Below are 23,839 nucleotides of genomic sequence, written 5' to 3'. Positions count from 1 at the left end.
GACGATTTGCAGCTGTAAACAGGGTCTGCAGCACAAGACTAGCTGATGAAGCAAAATAATCCTTGCAATAATCGTGATTGTGGAAGAGAGTAAGTAGAAAATATTCATTTTTCACTGCTTTCTTTCTCCATTATGTATGTTTTCAGAGAACTTATATGTTTTAGAGCTATGCCAGGGAAAAAATTATTTTGTAAAATGTGAAAATGTATCTTTATCGCCAGTCGAAATTTCACCTTCAAATTTTTTTTTACCACACAGTTTAAACCCAGTCCCACACTTGACTTTTTGTGTCGGTAATGCACTGTTGTACCAACAACACGGCAGGACATTCCCGGTGCAGTGCTGTTAAAAATCACCCTGAAGCAAGTAAATTTGTAGGCTCTAATTATGTATGAAACATCGAAAATGACCTTAAAAGATTATTATTGTTCATATTTGAAATGATTTTTAAGTTATATAAGTTTCAACGGCTAATAACCATCCAGTAAATGGATTCAATGCAGTCGAATGGCCACAACTTTTGAGAAACACTCGACAGAAAGCAATTTTTTGTTTTTAACTTAAAGGATTTTTAATCTAACGTTAGGCTTTAAATCAAAGACTTCCATTATTAGATCCTCTCCATTAGTCTCTCTTTTTTTAAGAGTCTGTCTAACCTCCCTTTTTATGACTTTCCTTTGCCTGGCCTGGGATAGAATGAAAATTTTGCTCTTGACTTTGGGGGAATTGTTTAGATTTATTTAAATATTATTTTATTTATTTATTCCTTTATTTTTAATTTTTTGGAGGGGGGGGGGGGGTTCTCCACATTTTTCGCCAGGCCAAAAAACAACAACAAAGGTATAGGGGGTCTACATGTAGGCCTATATTATTAATTATTTTTAAAGATGTTATTGGGCTATTAAACCTATTGGCCACATCTGCCACATTCTTTGGGAAGTTTTAACATTGAACAGGGAGTCGCCCGCCCGGGGCTCTTTTTAAAATTTCTTACGGGCAGATTGCACAAGAGGTTCTTTGCAAGGACAGTCTATTTGTGTCGTTGATTTGTAATGATGTGCCGTATGAGTCACATTTTTAATATCCATCACATATAAATATAAAAAGATATAGGGCCTACATGTAAGCCTAAATAAATATATTTTTTAGATTCAATATGTAGGTCTACTATGCCGGGGGGAAGGTACTTAGATTTGGTTTGGACAAAGGTGTGCGGCTGAAGGTTTGAAACCCGTACCCATATTTACAGGTCATTTCGGCTAAAAAGGTACCCATTATTAGGGATTAATTACAGGGGCGGATCCAGGATTTCCACAAGGGGGGGGGGGCACATTTTCGCCTGGAAAACTTGACAAGCAAAAAAAAAAGAAAAAAGTTATCGCCCAAAATGTAAGGTAATTTTGTATTTGCACCAAAGACAAGAGTAGAATATGGACCCATGTTTAAGGCCAGTATCTAAAAATTGGGCCATGTTTAGGGATTTTCCAGCATAAAATCATACCCCATGTTTAGGGATTTCTTCCAAAAAGGCGACCCATTCCAGCGGCACATCCCCATATGCATTATTTTGTGAGTCCCCCCCCCCCCCCCGGGCTACTATTTAACTGACTCTAGTCTTAACTTGATTTTTATGCAAGCACATGAGGTGCTATATAGATGACAGATTTTTTTTCCACTTTAAATTGTTTAATGGATGATTACAATGCTTTTCCAGGTGCTTACAGTAAAAGGGTGTCTCATATGGTGCATCATTATCATTTTATTAATATTGAATGCATAATCATGATTTTTTTTTTACATCCTTTTACATCAAGCACAATACTCGGGGGGGGGGGGGGGCATATGGTCCCCCTTCACATTTTTCAGAATAAATCTGCCACTCAAAATTTTATTACCGCACCACTGACTGGCGTTTTACTTTCAAGTCTCGCGCAACTTTTGAGACCAAATTTGCAATTCCCAGGTACAGGGTCAGGAAATTTTGCAACATTGTGTTTGTTTAAGTACATGTCAGACAAAAACATGATTACATGTAAAAAGTTAATTGGGTAATTTTTTTTATTGACAATAGTAATTTAATGTCACTGATGAACTTTGTCTTGAAAATAACAAAAAAAAAATACATTTAAGAAGTTAAGAAAAAATATTTAAAAAAAAACATGAAAGGATTTTTTTTTATACCAGATTTTTTAAAGTAAAGTTGTTAGGAATGCTCTAGAAAGGAATATGTACACCAAAGTTTAGCATTCTATTACAAGCTTTTTTTAGTAAATTAAAGCAAAAGGTATGATTCATAATTTTTTTATTGCGCCGCCCATAGCTGAGGAACCATAGTACCCCTCCCCAGGACAGAAGTGACTTTAATCAAAACACCCTGGGACTACTATAATGATTAACACACTGGCAACTGAGCTTAACTTGTATATTAATTTCATGAACATGTTTTATCTCTTTGCTTTTTGCTTTTAATTGCTTACTACAGTTATGACAAGGAAGTCTGGAATAAACCGAACCACCATAACTGTGTCTGCTACCATGTGTGTTCTTGCAACCAGCTGATTGATTCATTTTATCAACTCTTGAATGGTAGGTTACATGTAAACTGTATTATTATTAATAATTCACCATGATTGTAATGCGGATGGGGGTGAAATCTGTACACATTGACCAAAGGATAATGCAAAATGAAAAAAAGGCAAACACAAATCTCTATCTTGACTGGACTTCTCAGCAATGAAGACATCCCATTGATGGGGGGGGGGGGAGGGGAGGGGGCGGTTGTTGTGCTCATCCAAGGTGTACTGTATGAAAGTGTGTATTTTGCTTTCATTGATTTAATTTATTGCATATTTTAATTTCCATGATTCATTTATTTGGGGAAAAACAATCAGTTCACACTTTTTTAGATTACATCATGGCAAATTGCCAATTACTATGGTCTCGGGAGTAAGCCACTTTCCCTCTATCATATCATCATGTCGGTGCAAACAACGCCCTTACCAGCAGGCATAGGGGCATTTCTGCACCAATGGGGTGCACAAAAATGTTTTGCTAAGGGCGTTTTTGCACTGAAAGGACAAAATTTGAACTAACTCAAGCTACATGTATGTATAGTTATGGGCTTGCATTATTTCCTATATTATTTTTTTTTTATGGACAGGTTGATTATCAGAACTGAATTCAGAGCTGCTCCTGTCTGTAGTAAGATCATTTAGAGTGGACTTCAGAATGAGGGCGTTGCTTGTTTAAAATCTTCACTCCATGAAGCTCTCCAAATTCATCTCAAATTAGACTGCTTCTGGAAACCAGATTTGTTCCTTCAAGCAGAGACGCTTGTGGCTTTCCTGACTGGACTTCTATGGATTCTTCATGCCAACCTTAAGGACTGTGGTCTTCTGCATGATACGTCAATTTCAAACAAGACATTCTGTGGTGAAACACTTGATGTAGATGATATGAAATTTTATTTCATATAACTGAATCTCAGAAGTAATTCCTCGGGAGCAAGAAACATTGAAAAATAAAAATAAAAGGTCCATCAATAATGAATGTCTTGAGCAGTGTTCTTTGTTTGTGCACAGATCAATGGATCTTTTCAAGTCCAAGCAGGGATGTAGTCAATGCTGACCTCGAGGCAACATTTTGCTGGCCTTGGTCCGAGTCACTGTACAGAATCTATGGGAAGTTCTCTCAAGCTGCCTCATGACTCGGAAGAATCAGCCTCGACCTCATCCCTGTATGCAAGTGTGATATATATCTACGATGCAATCTTATGATTAAAGAGAGCTTCAGATTTTGAAGTGTAGCAATCTCCTGAAATGTATGTTTTATTTGAAAATCAAACTAAAATAACTTAATTGGGCATGTTATTCATTATGATATGTATGAATGAAAGCATTTAAGCAATTTAGTGCTCTTGCAAAATAAATTCTGAGTTGTATTTACTGCAAACCCTCAGATATATTTATAAGCATTTGCCAGTGCATGAAGTGTTTTAATAAAGAGTGGCTTTTGTGCCTATGGAGAGTTATTATTTCTTCAACATTTCTTCATACAAATTATTTCAGAAATCACAATTTGAATATTCCATGACCTCTGATAACAAGAGCAGAATATTTTTGGTGATTGACACACTTTAAAATGATATTAGGAGAGAATGTACTGAAATTGTGTGAAAATAATGGCATAATTGCTGAAGAGGCCTATAAAGATTGAAAATAACATTATTTCAAGTTTTTCTTGAAAAAAACCCATGGAAAATTGAAAATGGCATAATTTACACAAGTTTTCAAAACAAAATACAAAAAAAAAATTTTTGCAGAATTTTTAGTACACAAGCATATGGACAATCAATTGAACGTAAATCGAACGCAAATTTTGCGCGTCCTCCAAAATCTCACATAAGTTACGTTCGATTTGCAATCAATCGCAAAGCTTGCGCTTGATCTACGTTCAATTGATCAAACGCAACTTCTTCTTGCAACAGGATTGAACGTAACTTGCGTTCAATTGCAGATTTGCGTTTAATCGGAGGACTTACGCTCAATTTTGGGAGTTGCGTTCGATTTGCGTTCAATCGCAAGTTTCTTGCAACACCCCATTAGACATCTTTACTTCAACATTAATGTATGTGCCAATTCTTTGAGAGAATTGACCAGTTGGAAACTGATAAAGTAGTTCAAATTACAAGATTTTCATCTAATTTTTGTTATTTGATTTGTTACCATGGCAACACATTTTTTTTATATTGTCATAAAATACGCGTTTGCACATCTTCACATCAAGACTAATGTCTGTGCCACATTTCATGAGAATTGGTTAAGAACTGAGGGAGAAGTTGGAACTGCAAGATTCTTATATAATTTTTGCCATAATATACAGTTACCATGGAAACACAGTTTTCGACACATGCAAAAATGTGTCTTGCACATCTTTACCTCAAGACTTATGTCTGTGCCAAATATCATGAGAAATGGTTTAAAAATTATAAAGTAGTTAAAACCACAAGGTTTTCACCTAATTTTTGTTATTTAATATGTTGTTACCATGGCAACACAATTTTTTTTTATAGGAATAAAATATGTTTAGCACATCTTCACATTAAGACTAATGTCTGTGCCAAATTTCAAGAGAATTGGTTAAAAACTGAGAAAGTAGTTGGAATAGCAATATTTATACATAATTTTTTCCATAATATACCGTTACCATGGCAACACAATTTCCGACACATGCACAAATGTGTCTTGCACATCTTTACCTCAAAACCAATGTGTGAGCCAACTTTCTTGAGAATTGTTACCATGGCAACACAATTTCCGAAAAAGGAAAAAAAAATCTTACACCTCCTTACGTTGAGACCAATGTGTGTTCCAAATTTCATGAGAATCGGTTAAAAACTGAGGAAGTAGCTCGAAATGCAATATAGACATAAATTCTAAAAAATTGTTGGCCATGATTTGTTGGATTTAAACCAGGCTTAAACTACCCCCTGCGCGAGTTTAACTTTTTGAGGATTTATTACCACACTTAAACCTTGCTATCGGAATACGAAACTTAAACCTAGGTTTAAATATGACAGTTTATTACCACACTTAGACTAGGGTTAAGTTAAACCACGCTATCAGAATACGGGCCAATGTGTTTAATATTAAACGATTAAATGACGTACATGATTTAGCAGAGTTATATTTCCGTTTGTGTACAGTGTATTTTCACCACAGTTATCTTTTTCAAATGTTTATCAGAAATTTTTTACAACCACTCCGCCCCCCTCACAAAAAGGACTTAAACGTGTGTACCTTCATGTAATAAGAAATGATGAGCATTTCCATGAATAGCGATTTCCATTCATAATGAAAATGTTTTGACTAATCGTTATTATGGTTTCAATTAAATAATTTTAATTTGGAAATTAATTTTCGTCTTTCCTGGGGATAGCGATTGGTACGGGGAGAACTATTTGTAAAGAATCACAATGCATACTATTATGATGACCCCGATTTACTCTGACCTCTTTATCCGGTGAGAACTATATAAGCGACGATTGGAAACGAACTCTTAACCTCGAAAAATAGAGTAATATACAATCTCATCTACTTGCTTAATCTTCATTCTTAACTTAAATGTTTCATGAATCATTTAGGTTTTAGAGAAAGGTGCATACCTGGAGTATCGAATCGCTTTTATCAGGGTCAGGTATCCAAGATGTCAGTCCATGTAACCTAGCTTGGCTAGGACCATGTTGGTTGTCTTTCTGAGATGACGCAGTTAGACTAGAATCATCAATCCAACCACCTTCAAGACCCATGGGTATCAGACAATGTCCTGTTTTAACATGATTGAGGCAATATGTTTGCGAATGCTGACAAGATTTGGTTGCATCAAAGTGATTTTAAAAGAAATTCAATTAAAGAATCGATAAGAGCGTGCCATAATGTACGGTATGTACGAGGACCAGACGGTGCAACACTTCTTGGTCTGCCCTCTCCTCCCAGAGCAATGCAATATTTCCAACCCCAAAGCTAGATCTTGTACCCTCCACTGCATGGGCAGGACTTGTGTAGTGACCCGAAAGAAGAAGAAGAAGAAAAAAAAAAGAAGAAGAAGAAAAAGAAAAAGAAGAAGAAAAAAAGGAGAAGAAAAAAGAAAAGAAGAAGAAGAAGAAAACGAGAAAAAGAAAGAAGAAGAATAACAAAAAGAAGAAGAAGAAGAAGAAAAATTATATTTAGTAAATTTTCCGTAACATAAGAAACGCATTCGGGCTCAAGCAGGACAACAGAATGGAAAACATTTTAACCCAAACACTTTCACCTCCTAACTTCATCTCATGTCCTACCAAAACTTGATTTGAGTATTCTGATTTCTATGTTCTTTTGCCTTTAATTCCGCCAAATCTCATGCAACAGGCGCCTGACAGAAAATTAGAAGTGTCTATATAAGGTATATTAAAAATTGAATTATCAAAATTCTTTATTATTTTGCTGATGACGCCGTACTCACCATCTCCCAGGGCGGTTCGTAGCTCAAGCTTAAATCCATCTGCGATTCCATTCCTATCAGTGGTAAACCGAATCCATGCTCTCTCCGACCAGACCGTGAAATCGGACGGTACGGCACGACCGTTGATCGCCTGGACGACACTGTCTGTGTCGTTGGGAAATGCCCCATTACCTACGACGAGAATGTCGCCCTCGTCGACGAGGTCGAACTCGATGAAATGGAGAAGTACGCCAAAACCCGAAGGAACCGTTATATGCCAGAGGATGAAGGCGTTTTTCTCATACGGCATGGGGTAGTTTGGAGAGGTCAACGTGTAGACGTCGGGCTCTTCCAAAATAATTGGTTCTTTATTTTTTTTTGAGAAAAGGGGAAAAAATAGAAAAATTTATAATATAATTTTATGGACAATTCTTTTTCCACAGTTGAATTGAAAATAATTTGAATTAACCAGTCCAACCAATTTGGGGCAGTATTTTACCCAATGCGGGAAGCATATTGCCCAGTAAGGTTAACATAAGCAGCAATTACTTAAGAATGCGCAAAATTTTCATCACACTGGATTAATAAAAATACCCAAAATAAATGCCTAATGTTGGTTGGACACAATTAACCTCATGGAGCATTTTTACCCAATGTTTTTAGAGTGTATTATCAAAAGATTTTAATCATATTTCCCCCTTATGTTTATACGTGTTTATACATGGGTTTTAACTTTTATCTATACATGTACTTATTCCTAAAATAATAATAATAATAATATTTGAAATTTATATAGCGCATAATAGTCAGAAGACTCTCTATGCGCTTTACAAAATATATTCAATAACTAATACATTAAATCTTATCTGAATTATACAATAAACCTAAACCTTAATCCTAAAATAGTACTAAACGCATTATGCTTAATATTCTCGCTGAAATCATACTTGGACTTGTACATGTACTTATATTTATATTCGTATTTATACTTATACTTACTTTTATATTAAGTCATCATAGCCTTTTTTTTTTACCGTGACTTAGACTTGTACTTAAACTTTGGGTTCATTTGTGTAGTACTTACTTGTTATAGCTGTCAGTTCCATCTTAAACCCTCGTCCCGAATCACTTGGATCGGTTCCGAAGAACACATACATGGCATTGGTGGTACTCGTAAAGACTGGATGAGTATCTGATGAAGTTCGACCACTCCATCCTCCTAAACCGGTACCACCTTCAGAAACAAAGAGGTGACATCTAGCGAGATAAGTATTGTCTTAACATGATTGAAACCGTGACCTTAAAAAGAGGGGATACTATTACTTTTGCTTATTATTCGTTAGCATCAACGAGGACAAGTACCCAACGTACATACACACACAAACACTAATGTAAAATGGCAGTGATCTATGGTAAATGTATCAAAGGTAGTATATCATATGCATGTTTACCTGTGTGCATTTTAATGAGTTGAAATTGGATATGTACATGTACTATAAGGAATGTATAAATGCCTTATATTTCATTAGCATCCGGAAAGCACGGCAACACACACACACATAACCACCCCACACTTACAGACACACAAATACTTTTTTCAAAATGAGAGGATTTGTGTTAGATGTAGAAGTAGTATGGTGTACAAGGGCTCACATGCTAACGGATAGGTACCAGGGGATTTATGAATGCTTAGTTATTAACATCAAAGAGATTGAAGGTACAAACGCACACACACACACACACACACACACACACACATCCCATCCGCTGCTCACAAACATTATTGTAAAATGACATGGATCTTCAATAGAAGTAGTATGGTATATAAATACACGTTTGTGCGAGATATGTGGATTGAGAACGGATGTGCACTAATAGATGTATAAAAACCATATTATTTATTATAATAAAAAAGGTTTTTAATGCACATACACAAACATCCTCTCTCTCTCTCTCTCTCTCTCTCTCTCACACACACACACACCCTCCCCCACACACAAGCATCCCTTCCACACACTTGAAAAGGTTCTTAAAACACACACACACACACTCAAAATCTTTACACGCACACACACCCTCGCACATACCCGCACACCTCCTCTATGATAAATTGATATGGATCTTCGGTAGATGTAGAAGTATTATGGTATACAAAGGGGTGCATAAACAATCATGTAGCAAAGGATATAATATACATCACATATATTTCATTAGAATCCAGAGGTATTTAAATCACACACACGCGCGCTTGCAGACACGCACAACCTATGAATACACCCCTATGTACACCCACACACACTTACATACACACACCCACATACTCACTCACCCATGCAAGTGCCATCAGACATATATAGTAAACAAATATATCAGGATTTGAGAAAGTATAGTGAAATTATTTATCCGAGGTTGGTCTGGCAATTATTTTTTTTCCCGAGGGGCGAAGCCCCGAGGGAAATATCGTAGTTTTGCCAGTCCAACCGAGGATTAATAATTCCCACTATGCTTTCGAATTAAACGCCTGATATATTTGTTTTATATCCTACTTTTAATAATTTATAACCAAAATCTATGCGCTTAGCTTGCAAAGTCCGGTTACTTGCCTTGAATTACCTACTTTTCTCCGAGCCACCGCGCTCAGCGGAACGCAGATGAGTGCCTGCGCCGACGCATCCCGGGACTTGCCCGGGAGAGAGAGCTCGCTGGCCTTGTGCGCCCGAGAGTTTAGCTAAATATCCCGTTTTCTGAAATAGTGACGTGAGAATATTGGTATAGCGAAAAATATATATAAACATCAGAGTTGAAATATATTCGGTCACATGATGCTACTTGAACCAATCACTATACAAGATTCAATCTATGTAGGATATAATAAATTCTATAGGGTGCCAGACCACCCCTTACTATTAAAGTGAGCATTTGAAATTCGGTGGGAAAGACAGGAAGGAAAAGTAACTTAACGTGATTGGTCTGATAAAGGGTTTGTACTTCAATTCTTTTTAATTAGACCTCAATCTGTGATATATTCTTTAAATCTATGTTAAACACGCGATCCATTACAATAAAACTATTTATTCATCTTTTTGATCCCTAATGAATAAAAAGGGTGCAACGCTCGGTGCTCCCCATCAATATATTTGGTTATAATCTGTTTATTTTTTTAGTATTATTATTGTGTTTGTTTGTTGCAGATGATAAATGAAAAAAATAATGCTCTCATATCAATATGGCCTTGCACTTTGGTATGTCAGTAATTTATTGATTCTGTACCAATGTTAAAAAAAGCTAAATATGCTCCCAGGCAGCGTGCTATCAAATAGTGATTAAAAACAACTTTTGCTAATAAATTGTATTACATCCATCTATGATCAAGTTAAAGCATTTTAGATCATTGGTATCAGATTCGGTATCAAAGGGCATCTCCATCCCGCGGCGCCTAGATAATTAGGCTTTTCTCTGATGGTTTCATACCTATCAAAAGCGTTATAATGTGGAGTAGTATAGTGAATGTTTATTACAAATGATGCTAGTATATTCAATTAAAAAAGACACAAGATATATCATGTTTTAAAGTAATATATGAAAAGGAATATTAAATGAGATAAAAGACACTTAAATTTCTCCTCAACAATGATTTTAAAAAAATTGAACATATAAGTATATTATGTAGATCGATAATTATCATAAACAGATACCTTCATTAAAGTAATATCGATCTGCCACACCACACACTCTCATGAATCACTTACATTTTTCAAATTGGCATTTCTACCTGAATCTAACGTTCATTATGTATTTTTTTATATTATCAATCACAAGAGACCCCTTCCGCCATTCTCTTGATGGGTTAATTGGGTGGTTGATTTATTGATTTCATTCGCCGGGTATGACAGGACAAGGAAAAATTTAAGATAACACGTTATTATTATAATCATTATTATTATCATCAATATTATTATTATGTTAACTGTGCTCTTTCATCGTGTATTAATGGAGAAGAAACTACATATCATTTCAGTTAATATTCCCTACAGGCCTGACAGGTATTAGATATTAAGGTATCTGATGAGCTAACATGTACACCTACTGCTCTATAAAGATTTATGTCACAATTGGCTTTCCGTAGTTGAACCACAAAATTTACACCCGAGTTCAGAATACGGTCCTATGTTATTGCCATTACCTTGATAGTAAAAAAGACCATTTCCCACTGAAAGGCCATCGTTGTCATAAGGCATATCAAAATCCAGAAAGCGGTTGCGGATGACGTAGCCCTTTGGAGCTGCAACGTGCCAGACTTGTTGATAGTTGTTAGGGTACGAATGAGGGTAATGCGAGGAGGTGAGGATCACTGATTCTTCGGCCGGTACGAAGAGGGGAGCAATGTTCTCTGAAATAGCAATAATACGAATCCTGCATTAATATTTACGTTTAAGCAACATTTTTATCAAACATACGAGAATAGAAACAATAACCATAAACTCTTCAAAACCCACTTAAGGCAGAGGTTTTAACCAAGCTATTAATTTCTTGTAGATTGGTCATGTTGTTGACGTTTAAGGGTAGAATTAACCTTTTTCCACAGTTTCAGATTTATATGTTAATATTATGTCCGTGAGGCGTAGCGATAGCCTTTACAGGTCGTTATTATATAAAAATGTCATTACTACTAGTACTACTACTATTATTACTACTATTATTACTACTACTACTACTACTATTAGTAGCAGTTTTAGTAGTAGTAGTAGTAGTAGTAGTAGTATATTCATTGTTTATTTATTTCAGTAACAACAATACACATGCGACAGCCAATGGCTGAAAAACAAGTGTTTACAAAGTTTCATAAAATCATAATTCATATATGTATGATATTATATTTAAATAATTTATTGGTTGGATTGCTTAACTAAGCTAGTCGTACAGACTTTTTCACCCTAAGGCTCATCAGCGACATTATATATATATATATATCAGCGATATTATATATATATTCATAGATAATTTATAATAGTTCACAAAAATACATGTATTAGAGCTGGTAAGATTTAAGAAAAATCGTTAATATGAGTCATAATTTGAAACTGAATAACGGAAGGTAATTACAGTTATTATCTTTGAATTGAATAATGTATTCTAAATATAAACTAGTAGTATAGTTGTATATAAGAAAAGTAGTAATAGTAGTAGTAGTAGTAGTAGAGGAGTAGTAATGTATTGTCCATTTCCATTTGAATTGAAAAATATATATATATTACCAGGTTTAGGAATAGCCGTGACCTCAGCCAAAATACTACCGTTCACCGCATCGGTATAACTAGCAACTAGAATAGTCATTCGGTGGGAATCTGATATCATGTCCAGGGGCTCTTCGTGGCCGCTTATTCCGAACCTCCAGGCCTCCAGATCAAAGAAATCCAGGCCGATTCCAACCACGAAGTACTGCAGTCCCACGTGGAAGTTCATGTCTATGAATCGAATTCTGAAGACGGAGTCCTTGGGTCCCTCGAAGGTCCAGTTGGCTGATAAGAAAAATCTCCAGGTGGATGTGTAAACAATGGGAGGATGAAAGAGCATCGGTTCGTCCAGTGATAATCGATAATTAGCTATAAAAAGAAAACACAGTTTGTCATGATTGGAAAATATCGAAGTACCATTATGATACCGTCTGACTACACATTAATTTTGAAAGTCCGTGAGCAAGGCATTTAATCGACATTGCTCTTATTTACTGCACTCAAATAAATGTAAATGCTATATGCATTTTATTCCATTGTACTTTGCGATTTTGAATAACTAAGCACAGTTACTAAACATAAAAAAAATGGGAAATGAATACATGTACCAGGCATTCAATACATGTGCGATCACTGCGTTCATACATTGTATACGCGCATATATTTGCGCGCTGTTAAACGGGCGATAAAAATTTCGCCCAGCAGGCATGCACACGCCTGCGCTTTATCCAATCAGAGGCCTAGAATATCAACATATCACTATACATAGGAAATTATACACAAGATAAACAGAGACAACTAATTACGTGTGACGAATGATATCTGCATGGTGTATCCCGACAGAACATTGGTGTAGTCACTGACAAACAATATCCAGAGCCATCTTGTTTCAGACTCATGGTAAGCTGTTATGTGTCGTTTATCTCCGGTCAGCGTCTCCCGGATCGTATCCCGTTGACCTACCTCCTTCCCCTCGCCAATGTATAGGATGTCGAACCTTCATAATTTTAATCGAAAAGCAATATTATTACAGAATGCTGAATAGATATTTTAATTCAAAGACGTTTGTGCCATTAACTGATGATATATCAGAATTACAAAAAACATTCATACGAGGCGAAAAGAAGTTGCTTTGGGATTATGAATTAAGAGTATAAAACATAAATAGGCGCATTTCTTATATTCATTTACATTATCTAACATTAATATCACCTCAAGTTATTGACGTTTGGTGACTTGAGGTCATGTTTCAGGTGTGTGCCATTACTTAACATTCCGAAGTCACCAAATAACACCTAACAGTACACTAAAATCAAATATTGTGTACATCAAATTGTAGTTAGAAGGTCAAATAGGCCTGTCATTGACTATCATATTAATATAGGCCTATAGGCTAACTATGAATCCAATGGATAAACGGTATGGTTTAGACACAACTAAAGAAATGAGATACAAGTCTCACATGCGAGCTTTGATTGATCAAAAATCAAATTGCGATTGAATTTTGGAGTTGTATTTAATTGCAACTCTTTCGTTAACTAGTCATGATTAGTTTTTTAAGATCAATGTTTACTCTCCCATTTGTGACTCCGTAATTTTGAGTATTTTAAGAATCATAACTATCTGTAAGAAGGGAAAGCGGAATATAAGTAATCAACTTTGAATTGGTTGATATTTGTGTACGATGTAGGTTTCGACACAATCGCTGATTTCAGCAATGCCGAAATAAAATTTAAAGTACATCACCATGTCCAGTTACATGGGTATTTAAAGTACCAAATACTGAATGTTGGGACGTCGTGTTCTAGTGGTTATGACTCTCGTCTTTTAGTCTGAGGGACGTGGGTTCGATTCCCAGCCATGGAGTGATTTCCTTTAGCAAGACATTATGCTGCACTCAGCCTAGGTGATGTGAATGAGTACCCGCAGTAGGAAGGAATTCCTCGAATACTTGAGCACCTATACATGTATAGGCAACGCAGCGAAAGTCTGGGTAATAATAGCAGCACTTTGTATCCTCAGACAAAGGCGCTTTATGAATGCGACTTTTATTATTATGATTAAATAAATTTTATATCGTCTATTCCTATTCCTATATAATATAAAATACTTACCCCCTTTGAGTATCAAGTGTCAACACACGGACGAGAATGTAATAATCTTCTGGCGCTTCGATGACATAGGAAATCAGAGTATTGGGTAAATAATTGTCTGGGTAGTTGGGTGATTGTAAAAACAAACGTCCATCTGTTTGATTCCGTATTTCTTCGGGAAGAAAATCTACCATCTCCACTAGAAGAGATGAAAATGGAGAAAAGGTCATGTTTCAGTTCCAATTGGTTAAAACATTGTCGAGTGTATAGGAAAGGAGAAATAGAAATGGGAAATAGATAAAAGGTCAAGTCAATCCCAACAAAAAGGTAAGTTGAATAAAGTTGTACACTTCTCAGATTAATGGGTGACACTATGTTCCATCACGTGATTTACATACTCTTCACCAATCAAAGGAAGATTCCTAATATTCGGAATAAATTCGAAATGATATTTTCTAGCTATATAAGCTATTCCTTACAGCTCATAACCGTTGATTAAATCTCCCAACCTCCGTGCCATCCGATCCACCACACATTCCTATCAATGAAAGTCTTTGTTAGGATTTATAAAGGTGAATTATAGTATTGAAACATAACATTATGAAAAGCCACGAATCAAGGTGGGATGCAATATTCACCAAACGCAGTTGCTCAGGACGGCAAACAAAATAAGATATTCATTTGAATAAAGTGTGACTTAAGAATGGTCAGAACATGCTGAGGGAAAAGATAATATGAAGATTCGGTCGGTTAGAAAGCCCCCGCACATTATCCAAATGAAAAAAAAGTCAGTGGGTTTCATGAAATCTCGGAAGCCATTGAAGAATGATATCTAGAAATAATATTGAATGTGTACTTTCTAGCGGATTCGCAGGCATAGGTGTAATGAATTTCTATGGTAACTTAATACAAAATTCGGACAGGTTGGAATAATTTCTCCTTGACGTCCTGCCCGCTGATCAAACAACCGTTGTATTTCGGCCATCGTACATAATTTTCATGATCGTTCTTTTTGGAAATGAAAGTCAATCGAAAGCCCAAAAATTTCACACGATTTTGAAGGTTATTCAGCCGATCCAGGTTTGTAAACCCTAATTATAATTTCTCAGTTTTTTCAGTCGCAATCTACCGGAACATGCATTTCACGAGTGCTGAAACAGCAAAATTATAATTTTATATAGCAATTGTTTTTTATGGTTAGAATAGAAGGTTAATTTTTATACCAAAAGCTTTAGTCTATAAAATTGTTAGTTCCGCTGAACTAAGTTGGCTAGGGCCTACACTGCATGGGGAAGTAAGAAATTGTTAAATAAATCTGCCAAAAAAAACGGTTATTCCTGTATAGTTGATGTTATATTTTTTTCAAAATACCTTTGCCAGTGATTTCAATTGAGAATCCGGAAAAACCGAAAGCGGAATCGGATACAAATTCCACCCATGCTGTCCGATGCCGGGTATTGATATCCGACGGAAGTGAAACCCCAGAGACTGTGATCAACCGAGTCTCTTCGAGTCCTGAAACATTTCCGAAACCGATCTTGATGTAGTCGTAGGCTGGTTCCAGGTCAAAATGGCTGAAAACCAAGACTACACTTTGGCCCTCTGCAACGCTGATCAGCCATGTTAGACGGATGTTTGTGGTATAGTTGTCTGGGTAGTCTGGGGATGTGATGTTCACAGACCCGTTGACTGGCACATCGATGTCCACGATTCTTTTACCTGAGACAAACGTAAAGACATTAAAATGGCATGAGCTGTGCATTGTTTGTTTTATCTGTATTGAATATTTGTAGGTAACAGATTTGCCTGTTGCAGCAGTCGTAGCCAAGTAAAGGTAAATAATGAAGAAATTTACAAAATAATGTGTGTCTTGGTCTGTAGTAGGTATATGTACGTACGTACTTCAGCCAAGGGCCCCTATTCAGAACTCCCGTGCATACATAGAAATCAATTGCTTGTACATACAATTACAAGATCTCAAAATAAAACAAATTAATGTGGATTTACAAGTAAAACACAAAAAGGGGAAAATCATTATACATTTATAGCTTTATTAAATTGTCCCCCAAGAACAAGAATATTATGGAGTTCACTTTTTCTGACATTTATTAGATGAGATGCCGATTTAGTTTCGGCTTTCAACTAATAATTGGCTAGGGAATACGCTAATTGAAAAGTATCTATTTACTGATCTATCCTATTATGCAATTCGCAGAACTTTGAAAATATGAAGATATATGAAATTGATCGTCGAAAGACGAAATACGCAATTGAATCTCATCATTTTATTTCTATGGTACTTTTTTGTATGAACTACGCCAAGAAATCAATATAAAACGTATTCGGCTAGGGTTCAAGGCGGCGCCAATACTGTAATTTCCCTCCTATCTGTAATAAGATTTGGCGTATATAAACCTTTACAGCAGTTCACGCTTTACTTTGGGTTAAGTAACCCATTGATTGCTCCCATTGTTACCAGATAGACAACTGTTTTCTTTCAAAATTCATTCCGGAGTTGAAAAAATACCGGCATTGAGGTTTAAGTCTCGATATCTGCAAAAATGATGACCCCATTCAATTAAGTATTATTGTATACGGTACAACCTTTGGCGTCTTTGAGATCTATAAGAAATACGATGTGTTTGATACCAGTTTTAAAATGCAGAATAAAGGTTGAGTAAGGTATTTTGTATGTGTTTCTTTTTTTTCTTTCAGGCAAAATACGCTGGATGGTTGTATTACAATATCGATTCGGACGTGATGTGAAATCTAACCAAATTGAAAAGGTTGGAATATGCATACTGAATTCTTGAATTGAATTGAATTATTATTATCATTTCATCGCAGCCAGTGGCTGAATTGAGAAAAAAACATAATATATAAACACAAACAGTGAAATATTTAATGCAAACATAAGTCTACTTCAACAATGGAAGTATACAGATATTTTAAATAGAAACGTCCAATAACAAATTAATATTTTAATAAAATATGAAAACATAAAATTAATGATTAAACCAGAAAAAAGGATAGAATATAAAAATTTGCTTATTACTGCTTCTTCCTTCCTGGCAGACATGAAAGAAGAGTTTGCGTGAATAGGATTTCTTACGCTTGACTCACGTATTGACTTGACATAAGAGATATTTTGATTTTGATTTTTTTTTGCCTCACAACACCATCCTCATTAGGCCTTCGTCTGTGAGAAGAAAATGAAGGCTGTCATTTAGAGTCACCTTTGGTAACTAGCTTTTTGGATCACGTCAGAATAATAATGGCTGCAGAAATATCATTATTTGTGTTCCCAAGATTTTACATTTCCGCGAGATTTCTTTTTCAAAATAAAAACAAGTAATTTATCTGAATGAGAAAAAAAGATGAAAGCGTTCGTTTTCATTTTTTCCTTGTAACATTTTGTGCGTCATTCCTTTCATTTCTTGGGCATCAGTTCTTTTTCAAATAGTTTGATAATGTAATTGTTAAAGTTTTTTTGAATATTTGATGACAGGATATAACAAGACGGGGAATCGCCGACGAAAATTTAATTAATGTAATGGATTTGCTATTTCACAAAATTATTAACTTATTTTTTATAACTATTATTTGATGACTATTTACAATATTATTTCAAGATTTATTGTATGCCTTGCGTATTTACTTTCTCTAAGTTCTTTTGTGAAGCATTGGTCAATGGAGAAGAAGCGGTGAAGTACTTTACATTTTTTATCAAGCAATATTTTAAAGGCTTCAAGAAATATTTATAGACATCAATCAGTATTCATTTTTTCCATTGAAACTATATTGCTTTAGACATTTCACATCAAGTTATCTTCTATTCAATTTTCATTTTATTTTCTACATTAACCTGAACTGGTTGGAGAAGCTGTCGACATCTTCTTAGTCGTTTCTTTCTCCCGAAGTAAATTGCTTCTGGGGGCCAGAAACAGACCGGCGAATTTCGCCAGTTTTCCCTGTTTACTAGTTCTACATTTTTAATGAATATTTCATAAGTTTTCAGAATTCTTAATCAGCCGGCCCGTCCTCTCTCGAGGAAAGAGTGGAAAAGGCCCGAACCAAGGCAATGACTCGCTCATCCCGTGCTGGTCTTCAGTTCCAAGTTAGACTTGTTCACCAATTTCTTCGCAGTGGAAATTGTGTTTGTCTTCCTCCCTCCTTCTACAGAAAAAACAGATTTTTCTTTTCGTCAATTTTCGACCTCATATCAGCGAACTGGATTAATTTTAGACCTAGTTTCCCTGCATCACTGCTATTTGCCTTTCATTGATTTAAAAACTATCATTTCATTCTTACGCTTTATATAACCCTTTCCCTGACTTTTAAGTTTTTGCTTGAAAAAAGCTGGATTGGAAACGAAAGGGCAAAAAATGTTTAAAAAGCAAACAGGATGTGCAACCTTTTACAAAGTGATCTGTGGGTCTGTCCGAAACAATACCCAGGATTTCATATTTCTAAAGAACACTGTTACGAGAGAAGCAGGAAGTTGACCATTTGCTTTACATTTCTATATCTAAAACAATATATATTAAAACAAACTTTTTCAGAGTGATTTATTTCTAACTATATACGACACTATTCAGGAGCAATGGCGCCAGTAGAAATATAGTTTTATTGTCATTACACGTATACAAGACGCACATTCACACACACACACACACACATACAAGAAAAGGTATTTGTTTTCATTGCCAAGCAGGTTCAACTTTGAGAGCATTTTGATAAGGATGAAGTATGACAGGAACCTAGACTATACGCGAGGTCCAAACTTGCACCCTAACCACCCGCTGCGGGCTTGGGCAGGCGCGGTGGCGAGTGAAAGGTGCAACTATGCTCGAATAGTCGCTCTGTATCTTTTCCCGCTAAGTTGCACCTTTCTTGCACCCCTATTTCTTAGTGTGTACCGGACAAGTTAAAGGCTATGCTAAGTACAAGATAATTTACCTTTTTCTGAAACAGGAAAGGTACTTCAAATGATCTAATTTTTCTGAAACTTTTACAATAAGTGACATACTTGCATATAGCCAAGGAACTATGTGGTCACTATGTGGGTCATCTTGACCATCATGACCACCATAAATATGTTGATTTTTTTATAGAAATAATCATTAATATATTTGCTAGAATTGGCTTTAAGATAACAGAGATCGCTTAATTTATTTCTCAATGTCATCCTGTTCCATATCTAAATTCATTTTTTTTTCGTCTAGTTTTCGATGACAACTGAACTGGGCACGATTTCTGATGAAAAATAAGGACCCAGAATAATAGAGTATATATAATGCATCGTCCTAAATACATTGCTACAGGTGGATATTGTCATGCCGATTTACCATATCAACGTTGTTTTATGTATACCACTGACAATACATGTATCTAGATGTGATTGGTATAACAAAAAGATACACATGGACCATGAACATAACAATTTTCTCAAGAATTTTTTGAATTTTATCTGCCTCTTGCTTGCCACTTGTTATAACCCAACGCGTTTACTAATGAATCTGCTACCTCTAATGACAATATTTTTAAAACATGTTATTCCACATTCTGATAAATATATCATACTTTCGGACATTACTGATCATTATCCATTGCAATTAATTACCCGTTGGCGCTGGGTCAATCTACATACTAATAACAATTGTCTTCCTTAAATTATAAATAGAAGGTCAATGCTGAGAGTTTGGCGCAAATTGGAATTAACCTTGAGAATAATCTTTGGTCATCCAAATAATAATGAAGACGCCGATAGCGCATATGACACCTTTTATACATTTTAAACAATAAGTTAGACATTAATATGCCGAAACAAAAGCTTTAAAAGAATTAATAAAAAAATCCCAAGCTCCCGTGGATCTCCAGTCTATTTTACGCTTGATTAATCGAAAGAATTATCTATTTTATAAATACAAAGCAATACCTTAAGCCCCTTTCACAATTGGTGGTGCGACTGCATACAACCGTTGCGATTGTGTGCAACATATATTGTGACCAAATGATAGCAAACGATCGCACGAGCGATTGTGAAAGCCCCTTTAGTCACCTTTCCCCTACGGTGGCCATACGGCGAGTCGAAACAGCCGTTTTAACATTATTTTTTTTGTACCAGCTGCATATCGGTGGTTTAAATAAAAATGAATAAAACGGCTGTTTTCGATTCGCCATACGGCCGCCATAGAGGAGCTGTGACTGAGTTATAAGAGACAATGAAAGTAAAAAATACATCTTGTATAAATTCATTGACTAGGATTATTAGCTTAGAAAAAAGAAAAACATTTTTGTTAACCGTTTGGAAATATTTAAACACGACATGCAAAATACTTGGAAAGTATTAAATCAAACAAGCGATGAATATGAGTAGTAAAATATCTGAGGTACAGAAAGTTAGATTTAATGATGAAATTGTCGAAGACTCCAACGATATAGCAAACATTTTCAATAATTATTTTTGCTCGATTGGCGACAATCTTGCTCAAAATATTCCTCCATCTACGAAAAGCTATACCGATTTTTTAGGCCCTTTCAATCCTAACTCCATCTCCCTCCTTCCTACGAACAAGTAAGAGGTCATTGATTTTGTAACTGATTTAGAAAACAAAAAAAGTTTTGGCTATGATGGAATTAATAATGTTATATTGAAATCCATCATTCCATTTATTGTAGAGCCACTGGTCCACATATTGAATATGTTATTGACGCATGGTAAATTTCCCAACACTATGAAATTAGCACAATTATACCAAAAAGGTGATAAACTCGAACTTGGTAATTATCGGCCGATATCCTCTTTTTCAACATTTTCTAAAATGTTGGAGAAATTAATTTTTACCAGAATGATTTTTTCCGAAAAAATACGATTTCGTTTTTAACTTCTAGTTTGGTTTTAGAGATAAGCATTGTACTGTTCAAGCTTTAATATATTTTATTGAGAAAGTTGCCAATTTCATTGACTCGTCCTCCCACACCTTAGGCATATTCCTGGACTTCTGCAAGGCCTTTGACACGATTAATCATAACATTTTATTTCATAAGCTCTCCAATATTGGTGTTCGTGGAAAGGCCTTGGAGTGGTTCAGGAGTTATTTTTCTAACAGAAAACAATATGTACTTGTATAAATTAAATGAACAAGCATCTGATTTTAAAGATGTATTACGTGGTATCCCAGAAGGAAGCCTGTTAAGCCCATTATTGTTTAATCCTTATGTAAACGATTTTCACAGGTCTGCTAAATCTCTGTCATTTATTACATTTGCAGATGATACAAATTTATTACCTTTTTTCAGACAATAATCCCAATGTTCTTGGTAATTTTATTAATGCAGAGTTACTGAACATACAGTGGATAATGGTAAATAAATTATCACTGAATCTTCTGAAGACGAATTATATATTTTATTATTATCAGGAAGGGATAGGTATATTGTTTGTATTTTCCTCGGTCTCAATGCGTGTATTGACTTTGCATGCAGAGACGACGCAAAATATACCTTTGTATTTTCCCTGGTCTCACATCCGGGCCTTTGAGGATGCGAATGAAGTGATACACTTCATAATGTTCCGCGCACCAACGATCTACGTCATAATAAAGACAACGCTGGATCTGGGCGCTTGCAAGTACGTCATAATGGTAAAGTGCAGAGCCTAGACACTGATATTATCATGACACAACAGAACTCTATTCTTAAAAGATATCACTGTTATCACGATTTTTGCTCTAGATATCTGATTTGGATGATAATAAAAATATTGACTGCCCTTCTTTCGGGGATCATCAAATATATTGCCCTTAAAAGACCCATATTGCCCTCGTCTAAAGACTCGGGCCAATATGATTCTTTTGCTGGCAATATATTTGATGTTCCCCTCAAGACCAGTCAATATTATATAATTAACTCCCTCGTCTCATTACCCAGTAATATTTTCTTTGACAACACCCCTTTAAAACAAGTCTCTCATACCAAATTTCTCTGTGTTTTAGCAGACATTAAACTTTCCTGGAAATTACACATTGAAAATATTTGTAAAATAATTTCTCGCAATATCGGTATAATCAACAAACGTAAATCACATCTACCACAATTATCTTTTTTCATACTTTTTTCATTCATCCCTTTTTTGACCATTTGAACTACGGCCTTCTTGCTTGGGGCAGCTTACATCAAACATTCATAAAAAGAGTTTTATTACTACAAAAGACATGAAAGAGAGAGTTATTCGTATCATTTGCAAAGACCTATACACGCCCATTCTGACCCCCTATTCTTTGAACATGACATCTTAAAAATAAAAGATCTATTTTTAGTTCAACTTGGTGAATTTATGTTTAGATATCATTCTGGTACTTTACCCTCCATGTTTCACGATACAAAAAACCGTACAGTTCATAAATATCCAACCAGACAATCAGATGAATTTCATCTACCTCTTTTGAGAACATTTTCCGCACAAAACACTTTTATTTTTGAAGACCCTTGATTCTGGAATACGTTGACCAACGATTTCAAAAACTCCCCTTCCCTACGAACTTTAAGATAAATTTGAAAAACAAATCATTTTGCTTCCGTACAAAACTCAACTCCTTTTGCTTGTTTGTGAAAACACTGCAAATCACTTTCGTCACCGCTTCTCAACTACATTTGTTTTATTATTTTGTGATCAAAATGCTTTGCGCGTCATCTTTATTCTTTCTGTGTAGACTATATACATCAACAAATTTCATTTCCTCCACATGCACACCATCCCTATCTCTAGATAGATTGTGCTGTCCATGTCCTAAATAATTTAAACAACGCTGTTTACTATGTTAAACACACAGTAGTTGTTTAAACATTTTAAACAAGTGTTCAAAATATTAAACACCCATACTTAAATTATTGATAATTGAATATTTGAATTTAAACGTTGTTGTTTAAGATTTTAAACAATTGTTTAAAATGTTTTAATAACTACTGTCCGATACAAATAGTAAACAGCTTTGCTTAAATTATTTTTAACAGTGTATGTTGTGGTTGTTTTCTCTCTATTGGTAATATTTTTGGTAATATAGTTTAATGAAGTCTCCTCCTTACTGTTTACCATTCTAAAGCACCGGAACTGGTTTTGACTCTAGTGCGATTTTCAAAAATTTAATTTGCTATAATTATTCTATTCTGAAAATGGAGAAGAAGAAGAAGGTGGTGTATTTATCTCCGATCGAAATTCTGTTAAATGTAGATAACAACGATGAAGTGGTGAAAAACATCATAAACACCACATTCATATTATAATCATGATAATACACATTATGTGCGGCAACACCGAGTGCTATCCCACCAGAACTGTAATTATAATTATACTGCCCAACTTTGGCAAAAGGAAGAAAGTGACACATCAGTCAAATTTGAGTTATTGTTGTTTCTGAAACACCCTTCGTATGTTGCATTCACGCAAAATTTGGGGAAGAAATTATCATTTTATGGAAAGTTATTGAAGAAAATATGCTGTTAAATTGCATTGAAGCCTATGACGAACATACA

The 23,839-nt window shown here is 35.3% G+C and overlaps 1 protein-coding gene and 1 long non-coding RNA gene across 2 annotated transcripts; one reads left to right on the top strand and one right to left on the bottom strand.

Annotated features, from left to right (window-relative positions):
• On the top strand, positions 1–3,545 carry LOC129258263 (uncharacterized). The gene is made up of 3 exons (XR_010296114.1): positions 1–89; positions 2,483–2,586; positions 3,161–3,545. It is a non-coding gene; the product is annotated as an uncharacterized LOC129258263 (long non-coding RNA).
• Positions 3,546–11,084: 7,539 nt separating this feature from the next.
• Positions 11,085–16,067, bottom strand: LOC135157101 (cubilin-like). The gene is made up of 5 exons (XM_064111610.1): positions 15,677–16,067; positions 14,327–14,504; positions 13,019–13,209; positions 12,234–12,581; positions 11,085–11,368 (listed from the first exon to the last, which is right to left on the bottom strand). Exons 1-5 carry the CDS (start codon positions 16,065–16,067, stop codon positions 11,085–11,087), a joined length of 1,392 nt encoding a protein of 463 aa, XP_063967680.1.
• Positions 16,068–23,839: the final 7,772 nt, after the last annotated feature.

Source organism: Lytechinus pictus, chromosome 16, assembly GCF_037042905.1.
Source record: "Lytechinus pictus isolate F3 Inbred chromosome 16, Lp3.0, whole genome shotgun sequence".
In the NCBI taxonomy this organism is placed as follows: domain Eukaryota; kingdom Metazoa; phylum Echinodermata; class Echinoidea; order Temnopleuroida; family Toxopneustidae; genus Lytechinus; species Lytechinus pictus.
The sequence above is the reverse complement of the archived record's forward strand: the minus strand, read 5'-3'. Positions and strand labels throughout refer to the sequence as shown.

Bases quoted from the DNA above. Each gene is read 5' to 3' on its own strand.
- LOC135157101 (XM_064111610.1), bottom strand. From the start codon at position 16,067: ATGCACAGCTCATGCCATTTTAATGTCTTTACGTTTGTCTCAGGTAAA. The intron at 14,505-15,676 runs GTATTTTGAAAA...CATCTCTTCTAG, and splicing joins AATTGAAATCACTGGCAAAG to TGGAGATGGTAGATTTTCTT. The intron at 13,210-14,326 runs GTAAGTATTTTA...AAAATTATGAAG, and splicing joins ACACTTGATACTCAAAGGGG to GTTCGACATCCTATACATTG.